A 23,130-nucleotide genomic window follows, 5' to 3' on the forward strand; every position below is an offset into this window, starting at 1 on the left:
CTTGATCCAGAGGGAGGGGCAGGGCCAGTCCCCAGTGCCACAAAGTGGGCAGCTTTCCAGAAGCCAATGCAGTCAGTGCCGGGGTGGGGTGAAGAAACTTCACTTTCTCTTGTTTCCACCTGATCAGCCAGGCCTTCCTCTACTCAGCCTCTTTGTTGCGTGTCACTCAGTTTGTGTCTGCAGGCAGGTTATCTCTCGATTTCTCCTCTCCGGGGTACCTCCTGCACCTCCTGCACTTCCTACCTCCCGCTTGCTTCCTTTCCCTGACTCTGCCCTGGGAGGGGGGTGTCCCCATCCCTTCTCAGTTTTCTGTTTCTCCATCCCTGTGGGTCACTTGGCCCATCCCCCTCTCCTGGGCTCTCTCTTAGATGTTGAGGTCACCACGTGCCCCCCCATCTCTCACCCACCAATTCTGTCTCCCCCATTTCCTGTCTCTTGGTGTCTCTCTATCTCTTTTGTTTTCCTTTGCACAATCTGCCCCTTTTTATCCCCCCTCCCTTCCCCCAGCTTGCCAGCCCATCTGGCTGGCTGGGGGAGGGGAGATCTGTGGGAGGTGGGGGTGGGGGGGGAAAGCCAGGCCTTCTGTTTACCTTTTGTGTCACAAAGAACTTGTGGTCTGAGTCGGGGTGGGTCACTATTCGGGCAGCAGCCGGCTCCCCTCCCCCTGGCCCTGCAGCCTGCCATCCCGCCATCCCGTCTCCCCTCACCTCTCCCCACAGCAGCAGGGGAGACTCAGAATTGGGGAGAGGATGAAGCAGGGCTTTGAAAGGAAGTTTATCTAGGGGAGAAAAGGGTGAGCACGATCCTGATCCCCAGATCCTGAGTGGATCCTGGGTGAGAAGCTCTGGAGTTTGCAGGAGGTGGGAGGCTGAAGGGAGGTGGACAACAGGGGTAGGGTGCAGGGTACTCCAAGAAGGACCCAGGACTAGCTTTGTCCTGTGGGGGGTGAGATTCCAGCGCTCTTGTAGAAGGTCAGGGGGACTGACAGGTCTGGGCCTGAGCAGCGCCCATGGCCCTCCTTTCAAAGTCTTGATCTTAAGGAGACGGCCCTCCAGGGGGAGGAGTTGGGCCAAAATGGGTTATGGTCTGGGTGGGGAGGTCAGAACAGAATCTGGAAGAAGAGAAAGTTCTCACACTGGAATGATGCGAAAGGCTCTCTGGCCCCTGTGGCGTCCGGACTGGGCCTCTTTGGATTGGGGACTCCCCCCTGCCGCCCCCCATGTATTCCCAGGGTCTGAAGTGACCCTCAGACTCCTCACCCTGGGCCCAGCCTCACACCTCCTTCTTCTTTTTTTTTTTAAGATTTATCTATTTATTCACGAGAGACACAGACCCAGAGAGAATGAGAGAGAGAGAGAGGTAGAGGTAGAGACACAGGCAGAGAGAGGAGCAGGCTCCCCACAGGGAGACCGATGTAGGACTTGATCCCGGACCCCGGGATCATGACCTGAGCTGAAGGCAGGTGCCCAACCACTGAGCCACCCAGGTGTCCCTCTCATACCTCCTCCTCCTCCTCCTCCTCCTCCTCCTCCTTTTTTAAAGATTTTATTTATTTATTCATGATAGACACACACAGAGAGACACAGGCAGAGGGAGAAGCAGGCTCCATGCAGGGAGCCTGATGTGGGACTGGATCCTGGAACTCCAGGATCACGCCCTGTGCCGAAGGCAGGCACTAAACCACTGAGCCACCCAGGGATCCCCTCACACCTCCTTCTAAGAACAGGGAGGGATGGGCTGAGGAACTGGAATGTTCCCTCAGCCAGAGAGGGCCTGCTGACCCAAGGCAGGAGGGAAGCAGCTTGATAGTAGTTGAAGGGTCTGAAGTCAAGCATCCAGAAGGACTTCATGGCTGGCTCTGAGGAGTGGGAGATCTGAAGTAATTGAGAGGAGAAGGGAGGTTATGGAATCTTCCTTATGAAAGCCCCTCCTCCCAAAAAAAATTACAAGTTAAAAATTTAAAAAAAAAAAAAAAGGAAAGCCCCTCCCCAGAATGAGAGCAGCCCTGGATGGCTCCCAGGCAGAGGCAGAGGTTTGGGTCAGAGGCAGAGCAAATGATCCTTTTCTCAGGCTTCCTCTCTCCTTGCTTCCTCCACTGAATCAGTGACTGATTCATCCATTCATCAAATACTTGCTCAGTATGGCAGGGCTCAGCCATTTAGCTGCTCAGTGCTAACGAAACCTACAGCACTTACGGAGTCCTTACCCTGGAGCAGACACTAAGTGCTCTACAAGTCTCATTTGTCTCTCTTTATTCTCATAATCCTGTGGGGGCTAGAGATGCTATTATTAGCCTCATCTTGCAGATGAGGAGACCTTGGCCCAGATAGGTTAAGTAACTTGCCCAAAGTCACACAGTTCATAAGGGACAGACCTGGGATCTGGCTCTAAACAACTAGCTCCAGAATTTAGACTTCAGTGCCTGCACTGTGACGTTCTGTGTGCTTTTTGCACAGCCATGAAGAGCAGTAGTCCCTGGGTGCAGAGCCCTGGCTGGATGATTCTCTGGGTTTGGGGAGATGGGGTTCATGGGGCTATATCTGAACTCCCTCAGGAGCCTGGAGCTCTGCTGTTGACCCTCTTCCTCCTCCAACCCTGGAAACATACCTCACTTGCCTCTCATCCACCCTTAGGTTCACAGTCTCTAAGGAGGTAGAGCTTCTATCTCTGACCAGGGCCCAGGGCCTAGAAATTGAGTGAAGTGGTTAAAGAAGAAAGATAGATGGCCACCCTTTTCCAGTGGCCTCCACATGATACTGCCCTGCTCCTTTTTTTTTTAAATTTTTATTTATTTATGATAGTCACACACACACAGACACACACACACAGAGAGAGAGAGAGAGAGAGAGAGAGGCAGAGACACAGGCAGAGGGAGAAGCAGGCCCCATGCACCAGGAGCCCTACGTGGGATTCGATCCTGGGTCTCCAGGATCGCGCCCTGGGCCAAAGGCAGGCGCTAAACCGCTGCGCCCCCCGGGGATCCCTACTGCCCTGCTCCTAAACACGGGACGGGATTGGCTGCCCGCTCACCTCCCAGCTGTGTTCACCACCCCTTCTGGGAGCCAGCTTCAGAAGTTTCTAGAACCATGTGAGTCTCCAGCTCCAGCCTGGAGACGGCCTCTAGTTCATGCCCAGGCCTGGGCTCCAGGCAGGGAGAGGTCAGTTAGAAAGGGCAGCAAATGTAGCTGGGAGTTTTGGGGGATGGAGGGGATGGTGGCTAGGGCCAGGCCCCTTAGTTCCATCCAGCCTCCATAGCACCTTCTCAGTGCCCCTGAGGCTGACCCAGAATTTCTAGAAGTTCATTTTCGTGCCCTTACCACTTCTTGCTTGCTGCTGCCCTAGCCCAGAACTAGTCTGAGGACTTTCTTCTGGTCATTTGCAAGGGGGTTTAACCTAAACCAAGCTCTGGCCTGGTCTTCCCACTGAGCCAAGGACCCTAGGTAAACCCCACATCAGAGGTTGAGTTTGGGTCCTTGATTTTGGCACCAAATTGCATCCATGGGATCCTCAGCCTCCCAGCCCTTCGCCCTTGAACTTCTTCTCTGTCAGCTGCCACCCAGCCCAACACTGTATTCACAGTGGGTGGAGGACCCGGGGGTCTGGGCAGGGTCCCCAAGGGAGGGGCTGGAGGCAGCTATAGGCATTTTGCCCACAGCTCACACTGCCAGGGCTTTAGTAAGCATTTAGCTGCCCTGGCCACTCTCCAGATAGTGACTCACGGGCTTTGCTGAGCTGACAAGCTGACAGTGCCTATCCTGACACATCCTAGCCTAGTGAGGGGTCAGCGGGGCCACCAGGGGAGCTCCAATTCAGTTCTCAGAACTGCAGGAGGCATGAAGGGTGGTGGATGGGGTCATTCCAGCTCAGGAGCTCAGCTTGCAGCAGCCACCTCACTGACCTTTCCAGACCCCCTTGGCCCCGTCGGACAAGTACACGCAAGGTAATCCATCCACATCTGTGTAGCCACCCTCTCCATCCCACTGTTTGGCCAATTGGCAGGACTGGTGGGGGCCAGGGAGGCCTTCCAAGGTCATCTCTTCCATTCCCCTATGTCCAAGTAGGAAAGCCCCAAGGAAGGAAATGCCACATCCTTTCTTGCATGCCACACACCGTGACTCACAGCCCTAGTGGCTGGAAAGAGCCCCTGGTGTCTGGTCTGTCTCCCTGTCTGGACCATGTCCATCTTTCTCATTCAGTCCTCCCAGGATGAGAACGACAGGCCCTGGGCGCTGGTCCTCAGGGACCCTTGCCATTGCAGTGCCTTCTGAGGATCCCAGCAGGCCTAGGGGCAGTTTAGAGAAGGGAGAGAGGGAGAAGAGGAGAAAAGAGAAGAGGAAAACTCAGAATGTTTTAAAAAGTAGGGGTTTTCTGTTTGTTTGTTTAAGGTTTTATTTATTTATTTATGAGAGACACACACACAGAGAGAGAGAGAGAGAGAGAGAGAGAAAGAGAAAGAGAGAGGCAGAGACACAGGCAGAGGGAGAAGTAGGCTCCATGCTGGGAGCCCGACGTGGGACTCGATCCCGGGTCTCCAGGATCAGGCCCTGGGCTGAAGGCAAGCGCTAAACTGCTGAGCCACCCGGGCTGCCCCCAGAATGTTCTAAAAAGTAGTTTTCCCTACATTTGGTATAGGATTTAATGGCCTAACAAATCACTTTCACTTACCCCTCTTCCCACCGTCCCTTTGGGGACAGGCCAGGTTATTTAACCTCTCCAGGTCTCAGTTTTTCTCATCTGTAAGGCAGTAAGGATGATTAGGCCTTCCCCCTTGGGTTGCTGTGAAGATTTAGCCAAGTGCCTCAAGGCACGCAATTAGCAATTAGCAGTCCGGGTGGAAAAGGTGAGGCAGGCTGATTTCAAAAAACAGTCCGAGTCAGGAACAAGAACCTAGGTCACCTGACTCAGAAATCCAGGACTCTGAGCTCAGTGCCACCATGGTGCACCCCCAGAAGGAGGAAGAAAGAAAGGACCCCAAGGAAAGAAAGCCTTGGGGGCACCCAGCAAGGGACGTGGGGGCTGGCTCCACCAGGGGTATGGGTCTGCACCATGGTCTGCCACCTAGCCTAGGCCCCTCCCAGAGTGAGGACCAGGAGACCCCACAGCGTGGCTTTCTAGAGTCACCTCCAGATACACAGTTGTAAAAAGGGAGCTTGGCCTTTGGATCTCCAGCCCCATCGACCCCTCAGCTCCCTGGATCCTTCAGTTTCCACACAGGCTTCCTAACCCACCTCAAGATCCGCTCCGGGGTAGGGAAGGCAATGTGGACGTGGAAACACCAGGAGCTGTAGAGTTCACAGACCCAGGCTTGATTCCCAACCCTGCCACTTAAGGCTTCTCCTTGGAGGCCCCTGGGAGCATTCATGGCTATACCCCTCCCAGGGCTGTGGGCACAGAGCTGGCTAGGATAAAGGGCTAGGGCTCAGCCACTGGCTGTTGGGGTGGGACATAAGAATGGGAGGCACTGGGACTTCCCCGATGTCCCTGGATCCACTACACTTCCCCTGCAGCTCCTCTGCCTGGGGATTCCCTAATTGGTAGCTTGAGGCTGGGTCCTGCCCCTTGCCAGGGATCTGGAAGGGAACCAACTCCTACCCCCCTGTCCTACCCATGAGGCTAGGGGGAGGTGACAGGGGCCACAAGTCTCCTGAGGACAGAACCTGTCACATCCTGCCCAGGACAAGTCCCTGCAGGGTACTCCTCCCTGGCTGGGCTGCCAAAACACCTCCCTCCCCATCCCTGGGCTGGCAGAGGGGCCTCTGATCTGCTAGGGAAGGTATTTCAGCTCAGGGGAGCAAACACTCAGTGAGTGCCTACTGTGTATGGGAAACGGCGGGGGGGGGGGGCAGGGGCAGGCAAGGGCGCTTCTAGGGCTTGGCAGTGGGAGGGGAGATGAGACAAGCCCGCCTCAGAGTGGTGGGGCTGGCAGAGAGCCCCATCGGGGCACCTGTCCTGCCAAAACAGCAGGACAAGACTCGGGCCTCCCTGGCTCTGACTGCCCAAGCTGGGGGATTTCAGGGAGGTGGGGCAGAGAAAGAGTGGTGTTACTGCTTTTTCAGGAACCTTGAGCTGGTAGCTAGGTCCTCTGAGCCTCCTCCAGGGGCCTAACCCAGGGCAAGGGGATAGAGAGCTGCTCCTCTCTGAGAATCCTGTGTGTTCCTGCTGGAAGGAGTCATCTCTTTAGTTCAGTTCCTGTTTTAGGTTTGAGGAAACCAACACCCCAGAGACAGCAGGTAACTTGCCTGGAGGCCACACAGCAACTTCATTCCAAAGCCTGCCTCCTGACTCCCTGCCTGGTGTTCTTCCCACCCCACTTTGACTTAACTACACCTATAGACACCTAGGCCAGCACTCCCTGGGTCAGCTCTGGGCCTCTGTATGTGCCATCTAGACTGGTGTGCTGGAGTATGTGACGTGTCTGTGATCAGAGCCAAAGTCCAGGTCCTCATGGCATGTAGACCACTTTTGTGAATCCTTTCCCTGACTGCAGATTGCCCTTCTGACCAGGTGCACCCTGGAGATAGCGCCCCTAGAACAGACTGAGCAAGAACTGGGAATGGCTAGGTGTTGCCCATCCCCATCACTGGGGGAGAAACCCTGCAAAGCATGGGTATGGGTTCTCCTGACTGATGTCACTAGGGGCTACTCTTCTGCTCTGAGAATGGTGCATCCTGCAATAACAGCCAACCCTCATGAGCACTTGCTGTGTGCCAGGCTCTATTCTAAGTGTCACCTCATTAATCCTCATGGTAGCCCTAAGAAATAGGCACTGCTGCTACTTCCACCTCAGAGACAAGAAAATGGAGAACAGGGAGACAAGTCACTTGTCCAAAGACACACACCTAGTAGGTGGCAGAGCCAGAATTTGCCCTCTAGTCCACGCTGCTGTACTGTGGGTGGGATCAAGGTGAGTAGGCTAATGGGGCCAAATCCCACAGGTGCCTGTGTCCGTGGCCATGATGTCACCGCAGATGCTCACCCCGCAGCAGATGCAGCAGATCCTGTCACCCCCACAGCTGCAGGCCTTGCTCCAGCAGCAACAAGCGCTCATGCTCCAGCAGGTGAGTGTGGCCCCAGGGCAGCTGGGAAGTCAAAGAGGGGAGGATGGGGCAGGGTAGGCCTCCCATCTGGCCTCCCATCTCCCACCCTGTTTACTGCCAACATCACTGCTGGCCAAAGCAGTGGCAGAAACCAGAGAGACTGCTCAGGCTGGATTGATCTGCATTCCTTCAGGGCAGCTGGGGAGAGGTCAGAGGTCAGGCCTCTCCCACAGCAGCGCCTCCATGATCCCCCTTGCTGGCCTTGCTTCTGTATCCAGAACCCCAGGGAAAGGCAAAGTACTGGAACAGGCTGGCACCTTGTTGTGAAGTATTCAGGAGACCCACTGAGAGGCAGGGAGGGCCCAGAGCTGTGGGGGGCAGGAGCCCCCTCTCCCTCTCCACACCCATACAAGGGACCTGCAGGGTGTCTGTTTCATCACCCCAGTGAGACTCCCTACTTCTGCCTCCAGGAGCCTAGTAATGGGCAGGGCTGGGGTTGCTCTGGGGTCAGCAGTCCCCTGCGAGTGGTAACTCACTCCCACCCCTGTCCCCCTCCACATCCCACCCAGCTGCAGGAATACTATAAGAAGCAGCAGGAGCAGCTCCACTTACAGCTCCTCACCCAACAGCAGGCTGGAAAGCAGCAACCCAAAGAGGTAAGGGGCGTGGGCAGGGTTGATTGTATCTTCAGAGGACGGTTGTACCAGCCCTCTCCTGGCAGAGGCTGGGCGTCCCAAAGTGGCCAGGAGAGGATTGCCCTGCGGGAATAGGAGACAAATCAAGAAGTGCTGGGAGGGAATTGCGGGGCATGGGGAAATAAGACCAGGGATGCCCTCCTGCCCACTTGGTCCTCGCGTTGTCCGATTACTGAGAGTGGGCAGGCTGAGCCCTGTGTTCCCTGCACACATGTGTCCTGTGGCCCTTGCTCATGACCAGCTACCTTGTTGTCGGGCCCTCTCCGGCCCACTTGTCTCTTAGTGACTTAGCACCTCGGCCCTCCACTCTAGCCCCTCAGCAAAACCACTTGCACTGCTCCCCCAAGGCCTGCCCCAACCTGTTGCCGCATGTAATATCCTGCCCTTCCCCTCCAGAGAACTCCCCAGCCTACACCCCCTGCCTCACCTGGACCGCAGGGCCTGCTGAGCTTCTGTACCAAGCCCCTTGGCTCCCCAACTCCATGTCCCAGACATGTGCCTCCCTCCTGCCGGCCAAACCACAGCCAAGTCCTGAGTTGCCTCTTCCCAGAAGGCTTCCCTGCTGACACCCAGTCGTTTCCCAATGCCCTCAGCCTCCCCCCTCAAGCTCTTGTCATTGTTGCATTCCCAGCATTATCTCTAGGAAGGCTTTATTGAATAGCCAGCCCCCCACCCCACCCCCAGGGCAGGCAGGCAGAGGCGTCCCTGCCTCCTGTGCACCCAGGACATGCTTGGCTCCTGGTGCTCAGAAAAGACTTGCTGACGGCCTGACTTGTCAGTGCCTGTGTGAAGAACTGAATGGGGGGGTTGGGGGTGGGAGGGGGGACAGAGAGCAGGAGCAAACAGAGCTCCAGACCTACAGAGAGCAAGCGAGCAAGTGTGCGCCTGAGCAGTAGAGATGTGACTCTTCCCAGGGCCTGGGTCCTGATGACCAGCTGATGCTCATCTTTTAAAGTCCCATCAGACTCTTTGATTTTCTGTATCTAAGAAGCAGGAGAGGAGAGGAGCTGGAGGGGGTAGGCCCCCTCCTCAGTGCAGAAGGGGGGCACCCGGGCATGTGGGAAGGGTGCCCGCCAGGCGGGAGGGGCCCCCCCGGACTCTGACAGGCTCATCGATCATTGTGATGAGAGCCCCCCCCTTTCCAGGCGAGCACAGCTGCGGTGTGAGGCGCTGAGGCAGCGGAAGGAGGGGGGCGGGAGCAGGGAGGGCGTCGTGCTGCGCGTCTGGCTCTGCTGTGTGTGTTTGCGCGCGTGCGTGCGAGCGTGCATGCGTGTGTTTACCGCGAGGAGGCATGCAGCCCTATGGAAGCTGGGCCGGGAGCAGAGAGGCTGCAGCCGCGGAGGCCACTACGACAGCTCCGGGGGCCGACAGGCCCTGGGAGGGGGTGGCCGCAGGGTGGGGGCCAGACAGCACGGAGGCTGATGGCACCCCTCTCTGCCCGCCCCCTCGCACCCCCCACCAGGCACTGGGGAACAAGCAGCTGGCCTTCCAGCAGCAGCTCCTGCAAATGCAACAGTTGCAGCAGCAGCACCTGCTCAACCTGCAGAGACAGGGGCTGGTCAGCCTGCAGCCCAGCCAAGCCTCAGGGCCCCTCCAGACCCTCCCGCAAGGTGAGTGCCCGATGGCCCGCCCCCGGCCCCTGGGCGGGCACCCTCCACCCCACCCCCAGGGCCAGAGGGGAGGCCCTGTGGATTCCTGGGGCCCTGCCAGCCTCGCACCACTCTCTCTCCCGCAGCAGCCGTGTGCCCAACGGACCTGCCCCAGCTGTGGAAGGGCGAGGGCGCCCCTGGGCAGCCTGCCGAGGACAGCGTCAAGCAGGAGGGGCTGGACCTCACTGGCTCAGCCACCACCGCTACCTCGTTTGCCGCTCCCCCTAAAGTCTCACCCCCCCTCTCCCACCACGCCCTGCCCAATGGACAGCCCACTGTGCTCACACCTCGGAGAGACAGGTGCCTGGGGCCTAGGCCGGGAGAGGGTGCTGCCGCCTGGGGCGGGGGGACGGGTAGGCTCTGGGCCAGGAGGGATGGCACCTGTGGTGAGGGATGGGTGGGGGGGCAGGGAGGTGGACCTCAGGGCCCTGAAGTTTACCCCTCTCCCAGGGCACACAGAATTGTTGTTGGCCTCTGGGAATCCCATATTAGGGAAAGAAATGTCACCTAATGGGAGGACCAGACCAAGCTGTGAGCTGGACCTAGGGCGGTTGGGGTCTTCAGGGTCCCTGACCACTGCCTCCCTCATGCTCTCCTAGCTCCTCCCATGAGGAGACGCCAGGCTCCCACCCCCTCTACGGACATGGAGAGTGTAAGTGGCCAGGCTGTGAGACCCTGTGTGAAGACCTGGGCCAGTTTATCAAGTAGGTGTCACCCTAATTCTCCACTGCACCCCCACCAACAAAAACCTTTCCATAGGGCCCATTACCCCCCAGCCTGCCACCTAGCTTGCCCCTTCTTGGGCCTTCAGCCACCTGCTGTCCTGCTGTCCTCACCCCTGGGGCGCCTAGCCTAGCTCCTTCCCTGCCCCCACCAGCTCCCTGATCCCCACCCCCACCCTCTTACCCATCTATATCGAGGGATCCAACAGCCTTCCTAAACCCCATCCCTTCGCTGTTGGAGCCCTGCAGGGTGAGAGTGTAAGGAGCAGGACAGGTTGCCCCCACCGCCCTCCCCAGCTTCCCCCAGACTCAGCCAGAGACTGATGGCCTAGTGACAAGCCGGAAGACCGGTGGACAGGCAGGGTGGGAGGCGGCCAGGCGGCTGGCAGCAGGCGGCCAGCTGCCACAGCCGTGCCAGGCTCTGTCACTGACTGATTAACTCCGCTGTCTCCCAGACCCTTGCAGCATCAGGGTCAAACAAATTGTTTTCACGCTTCGTCAGAGGTTTACTTAATTAGTTCATTTGCAATTAGATCTCTCTGTAGCTGGGATTTTAGCAAAGACATCAAAAGGAGGCTGACGAGAAGGCGGAGAAGGCGGCCTGTTGCCCTGTTTTTTTTCCCCCCACCTCTTTCCCTTTGTATCTCTTGGTCTGTCTGCTCTTCAGGCTGTGGGCAGGAGATGGGAGCATGGGATGGGAGCAGAGGATGGGAGGGTGGTGGCAGCAGGCGAAGTCGGGCCAAGTCTCTCTTTTCTGCCCCCTCCTCCCCTGAAGACACCTCAACACAGAGCACGCCCTGGATGACCGGAGCACAGCCCAGTGCCGGGTGCAGATGCAGGTGGTACAGCAGCTGGAGATCCAGGTGCGGCTCTGACCATGCTTGGGAGGGACGTGGGGACCCCCAGACCTCTACCCCCTCAGCACTGACTTTCCAGGAGGGTTATTGAGGATCTTAGGGATGTGTCATCTTGTGCTTTCTTGCTCCTAAGTGCCATGGTCACAAGGTGATTGCAGTTAGATTCTCAGGAGCAAACCAAGGTTGGGAGTGTATCTGCTGGGAGGCCTGGAAGACCAGCATCCATATAAAAACAATCAAAATACCAACAGCTAACATGTTGAGCACTTGCTTGGTGATGACTTAAACGCTTTCCCTATATTAACTCAAGGAATCCTCTAAACAGCCGAATACAGCAGGTATTATCATCATCCCCATTTTACAGATATGGAAAACTGAGGCCCAGAGAGGTGAAGTGACTTGGCTTCTGGTCACTCAGCCCAGTGGGTGGCAGAGTGGGGATCAGAATCTAGGCAGTCTGGTTCCCGAGTCTATACTACGTAGCACACAGTATTCTGGACAGTCCATCAGGCAGCATGATGGACAACATTTACGCAGTTCTCTGGCACCTAGCAGAGTGCCCTGCCATGAGAGGGTAGTTGTGAAAGACCTATTGAATTTATGAATGGGGGTGAATGAATCATTCATCTATTCCTGTGTTTCCATTCATTGGGCAAGGACCCTCACACATAAGTGCCACTGAACTTGGGTGTTGTTCAGCCACAGCCTCTGCCTTTGATGGAGAGAAAAGGCATATGTTGTTAGCAAGGAGGCCCCTGACTTGTAGCTCAGCAGCTTACTGAGCTCGAGCCTGGGATGCACAGTCTGGAGGAGAAGCAGGGAGGGCTTCCCAGAGCAGGCAACCCCAGGCCCTGGCCTTGAGGGTGTGAGGGGGCAGGGCAGAGCTGAGGCCTTCCAGGAGCAGGGGAAAAGAGGGAAAAGGGAGCCAGGGACTGATAGGCCAGGCCGAGGAGAGGGGTGGGGGGAAGAGGGGTTATCTTGGGTATCTGGGTGGGGAAAGGTGGGATGTAGAGGAGGAGGAGGGCTGGACACCTCCGGGGCTCAGCCCATGCCCACCTCCCACCTCTCCACAGCTCGCCAAGGAGAGTGAGAGGCTGCAGGCCATGATGGCTCATCTGCACATGCGGCCTTCCGAGCCCAAGCCCTTCAGCCAGCCAGTGAGTGATTCCCCTCTCCCTGCGGCCCTCCCAGGACCCCTGGGACCCCCACCCTTGGTGCCGGTCTCAGCACCCGCCCCATTGCTCACAGCTGAACCCGGTCCCCGGCTCCTCCTCATTCTCCAAGGTGACCGTCTCTGCAGCAGACTCGTTCCCAGATGGTCTTGTGCACCCCCCCACCTCGGCTGCTGCTCCTGTCACCCCCCTTCGGCCCCCTGGCCTCAGCTCTGCCTCCCTGCACAGTGGAGGCCCCGCCCGCCGGAGGAGCAGTGACAAGTTCTGCTCCCCCATATCCTCAGGTAAGGATTGCCAGGAGGGTCATTTGCCCCCCCAAGCTGGACCCCCCCATCTGGCTACCTCATCCTCTGCCTATCTCCCCCAGAGCTGGCCCAGAATCATGAATTCTACAAGAATGCCGATGTCAGGCCCCCTTTCACCTACGCCTCCCTCATCCGCCAGGTGAGCATGGAAGGTAGAGTGGGTGGGAAGGGCACACAGGCTGTACCCCCAGCTCAGCGTCCCAGCCTCCGCAAGGGTCCTGGGACCGGAGGAGGCTGGCACATGGCTCTCCTTCCCAGCTTTACACCCTCTCACACAGGTTCCATCTGAGTCTACGCGATGCTCATGCAGACGTGCCTCTGAGGGCATGCACACTGTTTTTTGCGACCCACACCCACTGTGTCATTCAACCTCTCATTCCCATGTACATATGCTCCTAAGAGACTGTTTTCCTATAGACTTATTTATGGTCACTCTCGGTTGCTGCCTCTCTCTCCCCCCCCACCCAACCCTCTCACACACACGTGCTTAATGCTCACATCACATTCATATGAACATACATTTACACAGTTGTCCTCTTGCTCTGATCTCCGTGAACGGGCACACATGTCCTCACATGTATTCCCGTACATGCGCACATACCCCATCTCATGCTTTGGGTGAGCTTTGCCAAAATCAGGATAAATTGCAAACAGTCCCCACCCTGTGGACCTCTCCCTCCTGAGAGTACTGCTTCATGCCCATTCCCAGGCAGGGACTCCTCTGAGGCCAGTTTCTCTTGTGAAGGAATTCATTTGCTCCTCACACAAGTGCAGAGCCCTGGAGGCTTGCGTTTCCTCTGGCCTCTGGCTGGGCCGTAGGCAGCCTGCCTGCCTCGGGGCATCGACAATACCCACCAGTCCACTTGTCTACAGGCCTCTGCAGTGGGTGTCCTCTGTTCTCAGGGTGGGAGTCAGGGGCCAGGCAGAAGGGAGAGACCTCAGGCCTGTGACCCTTCAAAGCCCAGACAGAGGGTCCCTCTGCACTTCTCTTGCCCACAGGCCATTCTGGAAACCCCCGACAGGCAGCTGACCCTGAATGAGATCTATAACTGGTTCACCAGGATGTTCGCCTATTTCCGGAGAAACACTGCCACCTGGAAGGTGAGGCCTGCTCCTTCCTCCTTGTCCAGGGGCCCCAGTCACTCTCAGACATTTCCACATCCCTTTGAGACCAAGACTTCGTAACATTTAGTCCCCTTAGAGGGGTACTGGGCTGCACCATGGGCCCCTCCACCCCATTTCAGCATGGGCTATGGGATGTTCTCTAACTGCGTCTTAATAGCCCCTTCTTTCCAGCTTCTGCTGCCTTCTTTCTGGGAAGAAATCCTCCTTTTCCCTGGAGTGCTCCCCCATAAGCCCCATGAAGTAGGACCTCAGGGAGCCAGTAATGCCCGAGCATGTCAGGGAGGCCTGGGTTACCCTCTTGAGACCCTAAGGGTCTGGGTACCTTGGCTGAAGGTGCATGTTCGGAAGCTGTGGGGTGCGATGAACAGACACAGGGATGGGCCAAACAAGACCTGTGGACTGTGCTTGGGGATACAACATCAGGCACCCCCACTCTCTCCCCAGCTCTGCCATGACGGCAGGAAGATAATTGTCTCCATCCAATTAGTCATTTCAACACCTTCGGCCATAGATGTTACTCAGGAGACCGCAGGCAGGGAAGGGAGGGACCCTACAAAAATGGGACACGGAGATGTGGACTGGGGCGCTCAGCTGTTTGTTCTCCCATAGCCAAGATGGGAGGGATGTGTGTGTCCGTGTGTCTGTCTGATGGGTGAGAATATTAGGGTTTGTGCAGCAGAGTGGAAAGTGATATTTAAATGGGGGTGGGGGTGGAGGGAAAGTGAAGGGAGTGGTGGCGCCCTGAGGGGAAGGTTAGACACCTGGGAAGGGGTACTTAGCTCAGGACCTTAATTGGATCCCTGGCTCTTGAGTCCCCCTGCTGGCCAGCTCAGAAACTGCAGCAAAACCGGCCACCGCCGCGCAACGCGGCTGGCTTTCAACAAGTGTCACTGAGGCCCCATCCCCACCACCAGTGCCCGATGGGGTGGGTCTGCATAGGGCCCCCTCTTCTCTGCCCTGAAATGTGCTAACTGCAGCAGGAGAGATTGCTCCACGGCCCTTCATAATTCCCAAAGCTGGGGAGAGAGGCTTCAAGGCTGGGACAGCTGCTCTGATTGGCTGTGAGTGATGTCATTTCCTGCCAACCACAGTCCTGCCCTCTCCCTGAGCCCGCAGGGCCTTGTTGGGACCACCTGGTCCAGTCTCCAACCCCCAGACCAGATTGCATACCAGGTTTTAAAAAAATGATAGAGTCCTATACAAACATAAAGGATCATTACAATTTTCATCTAATGTTTGTATTCATAATGCAGATTAATCCCCTACCTGTTGGGATGAGAATATAGAGCCTCGCTCCCCATAAGACAGCCTCCTTCTTGGGGGCAGAGTACCACTCACCCACCTACCCTCCATTCCCATACTCTCTTAACTGTACCACCCTGCTCTCCTTTCTTGCAATCAGAAAGAGCTAGTGTGGGTGACTTGCACAAACTCCTCAATGACCATCTTGAATCCCCGGTTAGCCGAGCCCCTTTGACCTTCTATACTATAGTCCATGGTTGCCTGGTAGCCAGGGTCATCCCAGTGGTGTGTCTCTTGCTCCCGGGTGTTCATGTCCACCTCCCCTCACCTCCTATAGGGTCCTGGTTCAACACTAGCTGAATGAGCAGGTGACTTTCCCAGTTGGTGGTGCTCTGCCACTGCCTCCGCCACTTGGAGCACTGCCTGTGCCCTCCCTCCCTGTGGCACAGCAGATCTAGCTCAGCTTGAGCTCCACTTTGACCTCCAGGATTTTTGCAGCCAAGCTTCATTCACGTTCCTTGGGAAATGTATCCTTGTCTACACCTGACTGTTCACCTTCCACCAACCACCCATTTATCTGCCCCTTGAGGTCCCTCTTCTCAACTCTTCCTCCTCTTGTCCTCCTCCTTTCACCCTTCTGGCCCACACTCCAAGATGCTGTCCACCTCAGACCAGGGCAGCAGGGTTGGGAGCCAGTGTGGGCCAGGCCAGCTGCCATTCATCCAGGGACAGAGCTGCCATCTGCCAAGCCGATGGTCCTCACCAGCCCTCCTCCTGTGTCCATCCCCTCCCAGGGCCCGTGTTGTGGGCCTGTCCTTTTGTTTACGCAGCCCCCGCCAGACCCCTTAAATTGCCGTTAATGTTTCAGCGTAACGAATTAGTCTCTCATCACGAATCAGGCTTCGAAATGAGGGAAAAAAGCCCCGGTGAGGCCATCCTCGGAAATTGGGGTCATTCTCATTTGCAAAGCGGAGGATCGGAGCCCCGTAATGCGGGCAAATTTATTCCGAGGCAGGAGCCCCGGCGTGATTAGGCCCTTTGTAATTATCGCTCCAAGAGATTCCACTCCAGCCGCCCGCCTCCCTCGTGGATTAGCAAGCGAGTCGGAAAAATACACAGGATTTAATTAGAGGCAAATTAAAATTGGTAATGAAATCGGGCCAGTTGCAAGTGGCAAGAGTTGGAAGGGAGAGAGGGAGAGGGGATCTCCAGGGGCACAGGCTGCCCGCCCTGCCGGCTTTCTTCCCCGTTTAGAAATGTAAAGAGGAGACAAGGATGGGGACAAGGGGGGGGAGACTGTGGGAGGACAGGTAACAGGGACAGGAATGGCGGGGGTGGGGGGTGGGGCTGAAGCTGAGAGAAGAGAGTACAGGGACAGGACTGAGGGACTTGGCAGGAGTTGGTGGGCTAGGGCCCTCATCTAAGCCCCCTGGGGGGAATGGGGCCAAGCTCCCCGCCACCACCCAAGTGTCCTACAATTCAGATGGCCTCAATTCCTAAAGTCACTCCACCAGAAGGAGGTGGGAGTGACAAGGTGACTTCTCTCTTCTTTCCTCTTCCTGCCTCACAGCTAGTAAATCCATGCTCTCCTTTCTCCCAGTGTATTTCAACAAGTATGTATGAGAGGCCTGCTGTCTACCTCATGCTCTTAAGCTGTCTCTTCTCAAAGCCATGGCTCCCAAACTCCTAGAGGCTGGAGAGGCTTGCAGTGAGAGTTCCTGATTTATTTCCAGAACTTCCAAAGCCTCATAGAAATTTTGCACGCACCTAAGATAACAGGTCCCAGGCTCACTGACGTGCCAGGGCCCAAGTGCAGGCTCATGGCGACCAGGAGCCCCCAAGTGACAGCAACATGTGTCTGATCAGTGCTGCTGGGGGAACCAAATTATTACGACCTAGGTGGTGTTCAGTTGGTAGGCAGAGTTTTCCAAAATATGGCAGGGAGAAGGGGACCGGATCATAAAATGGGTTGTGGCAATGAAGACCCTGACAGACCCTGCAGTCCCTGGGTGGTGGGCAGGAGAGAGGCCTGCCTGCCAGCCCCAACCCCAGCTGGGACTCCTCACTGAGGCAGCCCCAGCCTCCCTGGGCCTGGGGAAGTGGGACCAGGTGGGACAGGTGCTTTGCCCCTTGCACCCGCCCGAGCCCGGAGAGGGTGGAGAAACCTGCTCAGAGCATGCACCTTGTCACCACCCCCAGAATGCTGTGCGGCACAATCTCAGCCTGCACAAGTGCTTCGTGCGTGTGGAGAACGTCAAGGGCGCCGTGTGGACTGTGGACGAACGCGAGTATCAGAAGCGGAGGCCGCCAAAGATGACAGGGTATGTGGACTCAGCCCTGAGCAGGGACACTCATCTGGGGCATGGAATGGGCTACCCACCCTATTTTTCACCAGGACACCGCTGTGTACCCCCGTCCTTCCCACTTCGGAGGTGGGGTGCGGAGAAAAGGGATGCAGGAACCCAGGAGAGTGACAGGTGGACGTTTATGTCTTATTCTGTCCCTATGTCTAAATGAGGGAAGGAGCTTGGGGGAGGGGGGGGACCTGCCACCAGAGAGACACAGAGACTGAGGGTAGCCATGGCCGGAGCTGGAACACGGGTGGATGCCAGCTAGTATGGCCGTTGGTGAGGTGGCTGCCAGCCCCAGAGCCATACTCCTCTGTCTCCTCACAGGATGAGCTCATCTCTGAGGTCCCCAGGTCCCACCTCTTTGTTTTATAGGGAGAAGAGACCCAGAGAGGGCAAGGGGCTGGGGGGGAGGTCACACAGCAGATTCCTGGCAGAGCTGGGTGTCTGAACTCCCACCTTTTATGTTCTGCTGTAGCAAGCAGCATTTTCAGTGGAAACTGAGGAAGTTGGGAGAGGGAGGAAACCTCCCATTGGCTTCCAGGGGTCTCTTACCCACCCCATGTGCTCCTGACACGCGGCCCTTCTTTGCCTGTGCTGCTTGTGCCAGAGGCCTGCTGGGAGGGAGAGAAGTCAGACAGTTAGATGGGTACCTCTGTGGGTGCCGTTTCCCCTCCAAGATCCTCCTGGGAAAAGAGCCTCTCTCCGCCAGGCGGTTGGTAGGGGGTATAGGAAGGTGGCCTGGAAAAGGGAAGAAAGCCATCTCCTTCTGAGTGCCCCCTATACACACATACTAGTCACAGCACTGGTATGTCTCTTTACCAACTTGGTCAGAAGACCTGGGTTCCAGTGCACCTCTGCTTCTCACTGGCTGTGTGACCTTGGGCCAGTTCCTTCACCTCTCTTAGATTGTCTGTAAATGGGGGATAAAGGATTAATCATTGTGGAAGAGGGGCAGCCTTGAGCCACTGCTTTACAGGACCCAACTCCTGCACACCTTCCTGTGCACAAAAGTCTCTGGTGCAGAGCACACAAGGACCTGCTGAATGTGCAGCTGTTAGATGTCCCAAAATTCGGGATGGCAAGATGGTGTGGATGTTACAGATACAGGACTCTTGGGGCTCTAGCTTGGACCTGGTGAACCCTGGAACATCTAGACAGCAGAGAAAACCCGCTGGAGTAGCGTGATGTGAAGACAGGCATGAGGAGGGATCCCCGTTCCCACTTGCCAGCTCCGAGACACTGCACCTGCTCCAGAGCCCCTGAGAGCCCCAGCGCCGGACGCGTGGAGGGGGCTGTCCATATGTGCTGTGCCCTGTCAGCGTGAGGGTTGAGTAAGATGGAGTGCACAGGGACTTGGCAGACAGCACTGACCTTGCTTCAGCCTCCTAGGACCATGAATGGAATGGGCCCTGGCACAGGGCAGGGCCTAGTAAGGCTGAGGGCGTGAAGGAGGAGCAAGTGAATGAATGAACCCAACACAGCCTTCTCTGTCTTCCAGGAGCCCCACCCTGGTGAAGAACATGATCTCGGGCCTCAGTTACGGAGCACTTAATGCCAGCTACCAGGTGAGTGCACCCTGGCTGGAGCCAGCCCCTTGCTTTCCTGCCCCCACACACTGACCTTCGCCCCCTGTCCCCCGCGAGGGCCCATCTGTCAGAGGAGGGCCAGTAGGGTGAAGGCCGCCCTGGGTGGCCCAAATCCCAGACCTCTGCCCCACCCGACTCAGGGCTCAGCCCCCACCTCTGCTGCTTCAGGCGGTCCAGAGAGCAAGGAGGGTGGTTGGCATAACCAATGGTGTTCCCTGGCTTGTCATTCTGGGGTCTTCTGTCTCCTGGGAAGGGATAGGGATAGGTTGGGCCCAAGCTCCCAGGAAAGCTGGGAGAAGGCCAGTCAGGGTCATGATCTGGCCTTGGGGGGGTGTGCCGTGTTGGAAAGGCCAGGCCTGGGCTGGGGAGTCACTGAGATAGATCTGCTCTCAGGATCAGCACATAGACTCCCTGGGGGTTCTCTGGGGGTGGGGGCAGGGATGTACCTGACTGCCTGGAGCCGGCTGACAGGGCCAACCCTGTGCCCTCCAGGCTGCCCTGGCCGAGAGCAGCTTCCCCCTCCTCAACAGCCCTGGCATGCTGAACCCGGGCTCTGCCAGCAGCCTCCTGCCCCTCAGCCATGACGAAGTGGGCGCCCCCGTTGAGCCGCTGCCCAGCAATGGCAGCAGCAGCCCCCCTCGCCTCTCCCCGCCCCAGTACAGGTGAGCACATGGCCTGTGCCCCCCCCAATGCCCCTGCAGGTGGGATCCCCATCTCATACCCCCACACACACACATACCTGTCTTCCCAGGACTGGTGATCTCTCTCTCTCTCTCCCTCCTTTTTCCTGGCGCCTCTCCCTCCTCTCTCCCTTCTTACTCTCCTCCTCCTCCCCCTTTCATTCCCCTCCTTCCACAATGACATCTTCCTCTTCTCCTTTCTCCTTTCCCACTGTTTCATCTCCTCCTGACCAGAGACAACCTCCGTCCATCCCAGCCTTCCCCTTCCTCAGAGAAAAGCTCCTGGGGAGATCAGACCTAAAATTAAGGCCTCAGTAGCTCAGGGATGAGCTGGGGAGGCGAGCTGGGGACACCCCACTGCACTCTGACCTTCTGGGGGGGCAGGGGAAGGCCCCTGGGGCACCCACATGATCCCTTCTGTCACAGCCACCAGGTGCAGGTGAAAGAGGAGCCAGCCGAGGCAGAGGAAGACAGGCGGCCAGGCCCGCCCCTGGGCCCCCCCAACCCCAGCACTGCGGGGCCTCCTGAAGACAGGGACCTTGAGGAGGAGCTGCCAGGAGAGGAACTGTCCTAAGGGCCTCTAGGGGCAGGCGGGGCAGGGGTGAGACCCCTCCCTCCGGACCCCAGGCCCCACCTACCCCCACTCCTCAGCCCCGCCCAAACCTCAAGGCACTTCCAGGACTCAGATGGGAGGGGCTGGGCCAGCGACTCCCGATGTGACCTGACTGACAGACGCTCGGGGGGGCAGGGACAGGCCCGCCCCCGAGGGGACACATAACCCCTGGTCTGGGACCGGCAGAGGACATGGAGGGCCCAGACCCTTTCTCAGACCCTCCCCTACATCTGAATACCGCCTCCCCCCAACCACCAGCAGCAGCAGGGCCCTCCTCCCCCACCAGCTCTCCCCTACAGGGCCCCTCAGCGCCATGGAGACCCGCAGGCGGGGCTAAGCCACCCCTCTCCAACCCAGGGCCCCTCGCACCTGGCTCTGGCAGTGTTTTCTGGCCAGAGGCCCCCCACCTTCCTAATTTGTGCTCCCTTCCTCCTCCTTTTCCGTACTGTGAAAAAATCTCCTCGCTGCCCCCAGCTCCCACCCCGGCCCTACTGGGCTGGGGGAGCTTAAGTTTCAGACCACCCCCGCCCAAGAGCACCAGCCCCCTCAGCTGTGCCCACTGGCAAGCTGCAGCTGGGGCGGGGCAAGTTGTGTGCCCTGTGGGGATCTGTGGGAGCAAGGCTGCTTGGCTCCAGCCTCTGCCCTGGACCTAAGACAGAGCCCAGGCTGAGCTGAGCTGCTACCCCCTTCCCTGGGTGCCCCACACTGGGGAGCAGAGGAAGAGGCCCAGGGCCGGCCTCCTCACAGAGAGGTCTGTGCCTGGTGGACTAACGGAGGGAGGGGGAGCCGCTGAAGGGAGCTGCCCTGCCCTTGAGGCTGGAGCTGGCATCACAGGCAACCCTGGTGCCACCCAGGAGCATCCTGCCTCTGTCACAGCAAAGGCCAGGCAGAAACCAGGCTTGAGGGGCAGGTGGCTTCTGTGACCCAACAGGTCACCCCCAGCCTACAGGTCCCCCATTGTAGTTCTCTCTCACCCTCCCTCAGCACCCCTCCCTGACCCCTCTCCACCCCCCAGTTAAACCAATGACCAAAGACCTTTCTTATGCCGGAAGCAAAAACCAAAACTTTTTGTTGGCTTCTTCCTTTGTCGCCTCCCACACCCCTGCTCCTCTTTGCTCCCTACCCTGGCCCCAGGCTGGAAGCCCTCCCTCCACTTAAGTTATTGTTTTAAACCAAAGTTTACAGTGTCTGTTGGTGGCCCAGACCCTCTCTCTACCCTTCCTCCACCCCACCCCGAGGACCCTGGGACTCAGTAGAGGCTGGGGGCCCTGCTCACCCCAACTCTGCTCTTGGCCAGCCTGGAGGAAGGAATGAGGGCAGAGGGAAGGAGATGTGCTGCCCTCAGCATCCCAAGGGGTTCCCATCTCCTCGGGCCATGGGCCTTGAGCCCGAGTCCCAACCCTGGGCTGCTTCCTGGGGGCTCTGCAGACCCCTCACTAGGACCAAGTCCCCCCATCACGCTGGGAGTGTGGATTCCAGCAAAGGAGCTGGAAAAAAAAAAGTGAGACTCCACAGACCCCCTATGGGGGACCCCAACTTAGGCCAAGGACTGGGTATGTTGGATGCTCATGATACCCCAGGCCAGGCCCCTTTGCTGAGAAGACTCCTTGGACTATTTCCCAAGAAACCCCTCCCCACATACACCCCTTCACAAGCCACCCCTCCTAAGAGGCAGGGGGCCGTCCGCCCCCTCCCCTGTGTACTCCCCACCTGTGTTCTGTTTGACCAGCACAGAAATATTAAACGTCCTCTATTCACCGGGCCCTGCGTGTGTCACCAAGGTGAGGGGGGAAGGACACTAAAGTGGAAAGATGGCTCTGGGGGGCCGAGGGCAGCAGGCCTGGTGGACAGCGGGGAAGCCTAGGGGCGCTCTCTGGGAATGCGTGAGTGGGCCAGGAAGGGGCCCCGCCAACCTCTCTGCTCCTCCTGCCCTCCTCTTCCACTGTCCTCCACGTTCTCTGGTATTTTCTCCCAACCCAGGTTCTGTGGGTCATTCTGCTTTGTCCCAAAGCCACAATTCCTTCTTGCCGGTCCCGCCCCTCCTCCAAGGGTGTGTTCATCAGATTTCCTTCAGGGATGCCCGAGGGTCCCTGCTGCGGGGGTCCCCACCCCCGAAGACATCCGCCTGCAGGCCCAGCTGCCCTTCTGGGCGCGTCACTGTCTCCACGGTGGGGAGGGTGCTGCCTGGCAGGGGCGACTGGGGCTGGGGCTGTCGGGTGGGTTGTGCCTGCCACTCGGTGTGCTGTCGGTGTCCTGTCCGTGTTGTACCGGTGGGCTCAGGGTTCGGAAAGGGGTTGCTGTGTTGCTGGGGTAAGCGCACCCTGGACAGTTAGGGAAGGGGAGGGAGGAAGCCTAAGCTGTCAAACCAGAGGCGTGTCCTTCAGGCCCCACCGGTTCCTGGCCCCGCCGACCTCCGTGTCCAGTGCCAACCACCCACCAGTTTCATCCTCCAGGACCTCCAGCCCCTTCCGAACACATCCTCCTCAAGGGTAGGGGCCCCCAGTGTATTTGGGGGGAAGCAGTGAGGTCGAAGGGAGGGTGTGGAGAAGGCAACCCAGTTGGAATCCATCACCCTTCTGGCAAATCACCAAACTGCTGGAACTTTCCAAAAACCACATTGAGTGATGGTGGGGAGTGGGATAGGAAAGAGGGCAAGATCTGGAAATAGTCTTTGCTGACTTCTCAGAACTGTCTTGTCCCTTCCTGCCGCTTTCCACCACGATCTGTTACCTTCTTCATCTCTCTGCCTCACCCCTGTCCATGCCACCGTCTCCCCCTGCCCTAATCCTCTGGACATTTGAACGAACAGAGTCTGGGGTGAATCCCTGTTCCTCCTCAGGGCATCTCAGAGGGTCCAGCCCAGTCAGGCCAAGGGACCTCTGTGTGGAGTCTGAGTTACCACCCCCCCAAGCCTCCACCTGCAGGCTGGCCCGCCAGGCAGTGTATAAAGAAGTAGCACTGCTGTGTGCTGTCGCCTGGCCCTCCCTGCCCTATGTGGAGCTGTCAGCCCTGCCGGAGAACCAGCTGCATGTCATCCCTGTGGACAGCGGCATCCCCCGTGATGTAATAAAACAATTACCTAGGATTTCACTGCAG

General features: G+C 57.7%; 1 protein-coding gene across 8 annotated transcripts in view; it reads left to right on the forward strand.

Annotated features, from left to right (window-relative positions):
* Window positions 1–21,797, forward strand: part of FOXP4 (forkhead box P4) — a 53,486-nt gene extending 31,689 nt beyond the window's left edge. For 3 of the 8 annotated variants that reach the window (XM_055330115.1, XM_055330117.1, XM_055330122.1), the window contains 14 exons: window positions 6,936–7,058; window positions 7,607–7,693; window positions 9,195–9,342; window positions 9,468–9,681; window positions 9,981–10,085; window positions 10,879–10,966; window positions 12,034–12,117; window positions 12,209–12,416; window positions 12,500–12,576; window positions 13,437–13,538; window positions 17,004–17,125; window positions 18,654–18,720; window positions 19,234–19,403; window positions 19,848–21,797. In XM_055330115.1, the coding sequence (XP_055186090.1) occupies window positions 6,936–7,058; window positions 7,607–7,693; window positions 9,195–9,342; window positions 9,468–9,681; window positions 9,981–10,085; window positions 10,879–10,966; window positions 12,034–12,117; window positions 12,209–12,416; window positions 12,500–12,576; window positions 13,437–13,538; window positions 17,004–17,125; window positions 18,654–18,720; window positions 19,234–19,403; window positions 19,848–19,995 (1,743 nt within the window). In that variant the 3' untranslated portion in view covers window positions 19,996–21,797. The remainder of the gene's footprint in view (window positions 1–6,935; window positions 7,059–7,606; window positions 7,694–9,194; window positions 9,343–9,467; window positions 9,682–9,980; window positions 10,086–10,878; window positions 10,967–12,033; window positions 12,118–12,208; window positions 12,417–12,499; window positions 12,577–13,436; window positions 13,539–17,003; window positions 17,126–18,653; window positions 18,721–19,233; window positions 19,404–19,847) is intronic. The other 5 variants (XM_055330118.1, XM_055330119.1, XM_055330123.1 and 2 more) reach the window with 3 other exon arrangements.
* The last annotated feature ends 1,333 nt before the right edge of the window (window positions 21,798–23,130 follow it).

Source organism: Nyctereutes procyonoides, unplaced genomic scaffold (assembly GCF_905146905.1).
Source record: "Nyctereutes procyonoides isolate TBG_1078 unplaced genomic scaffold, NYPRO_anot_genome, whole genome shotgun sequence".
Classification (NCBI taxonomy): domain Eukaryota; kingdom Metazoa; phylum Chordata; class Mammalia; order Carnivora; family Canidae; genus Nyctereutes; species Nyctereutes procyonoides.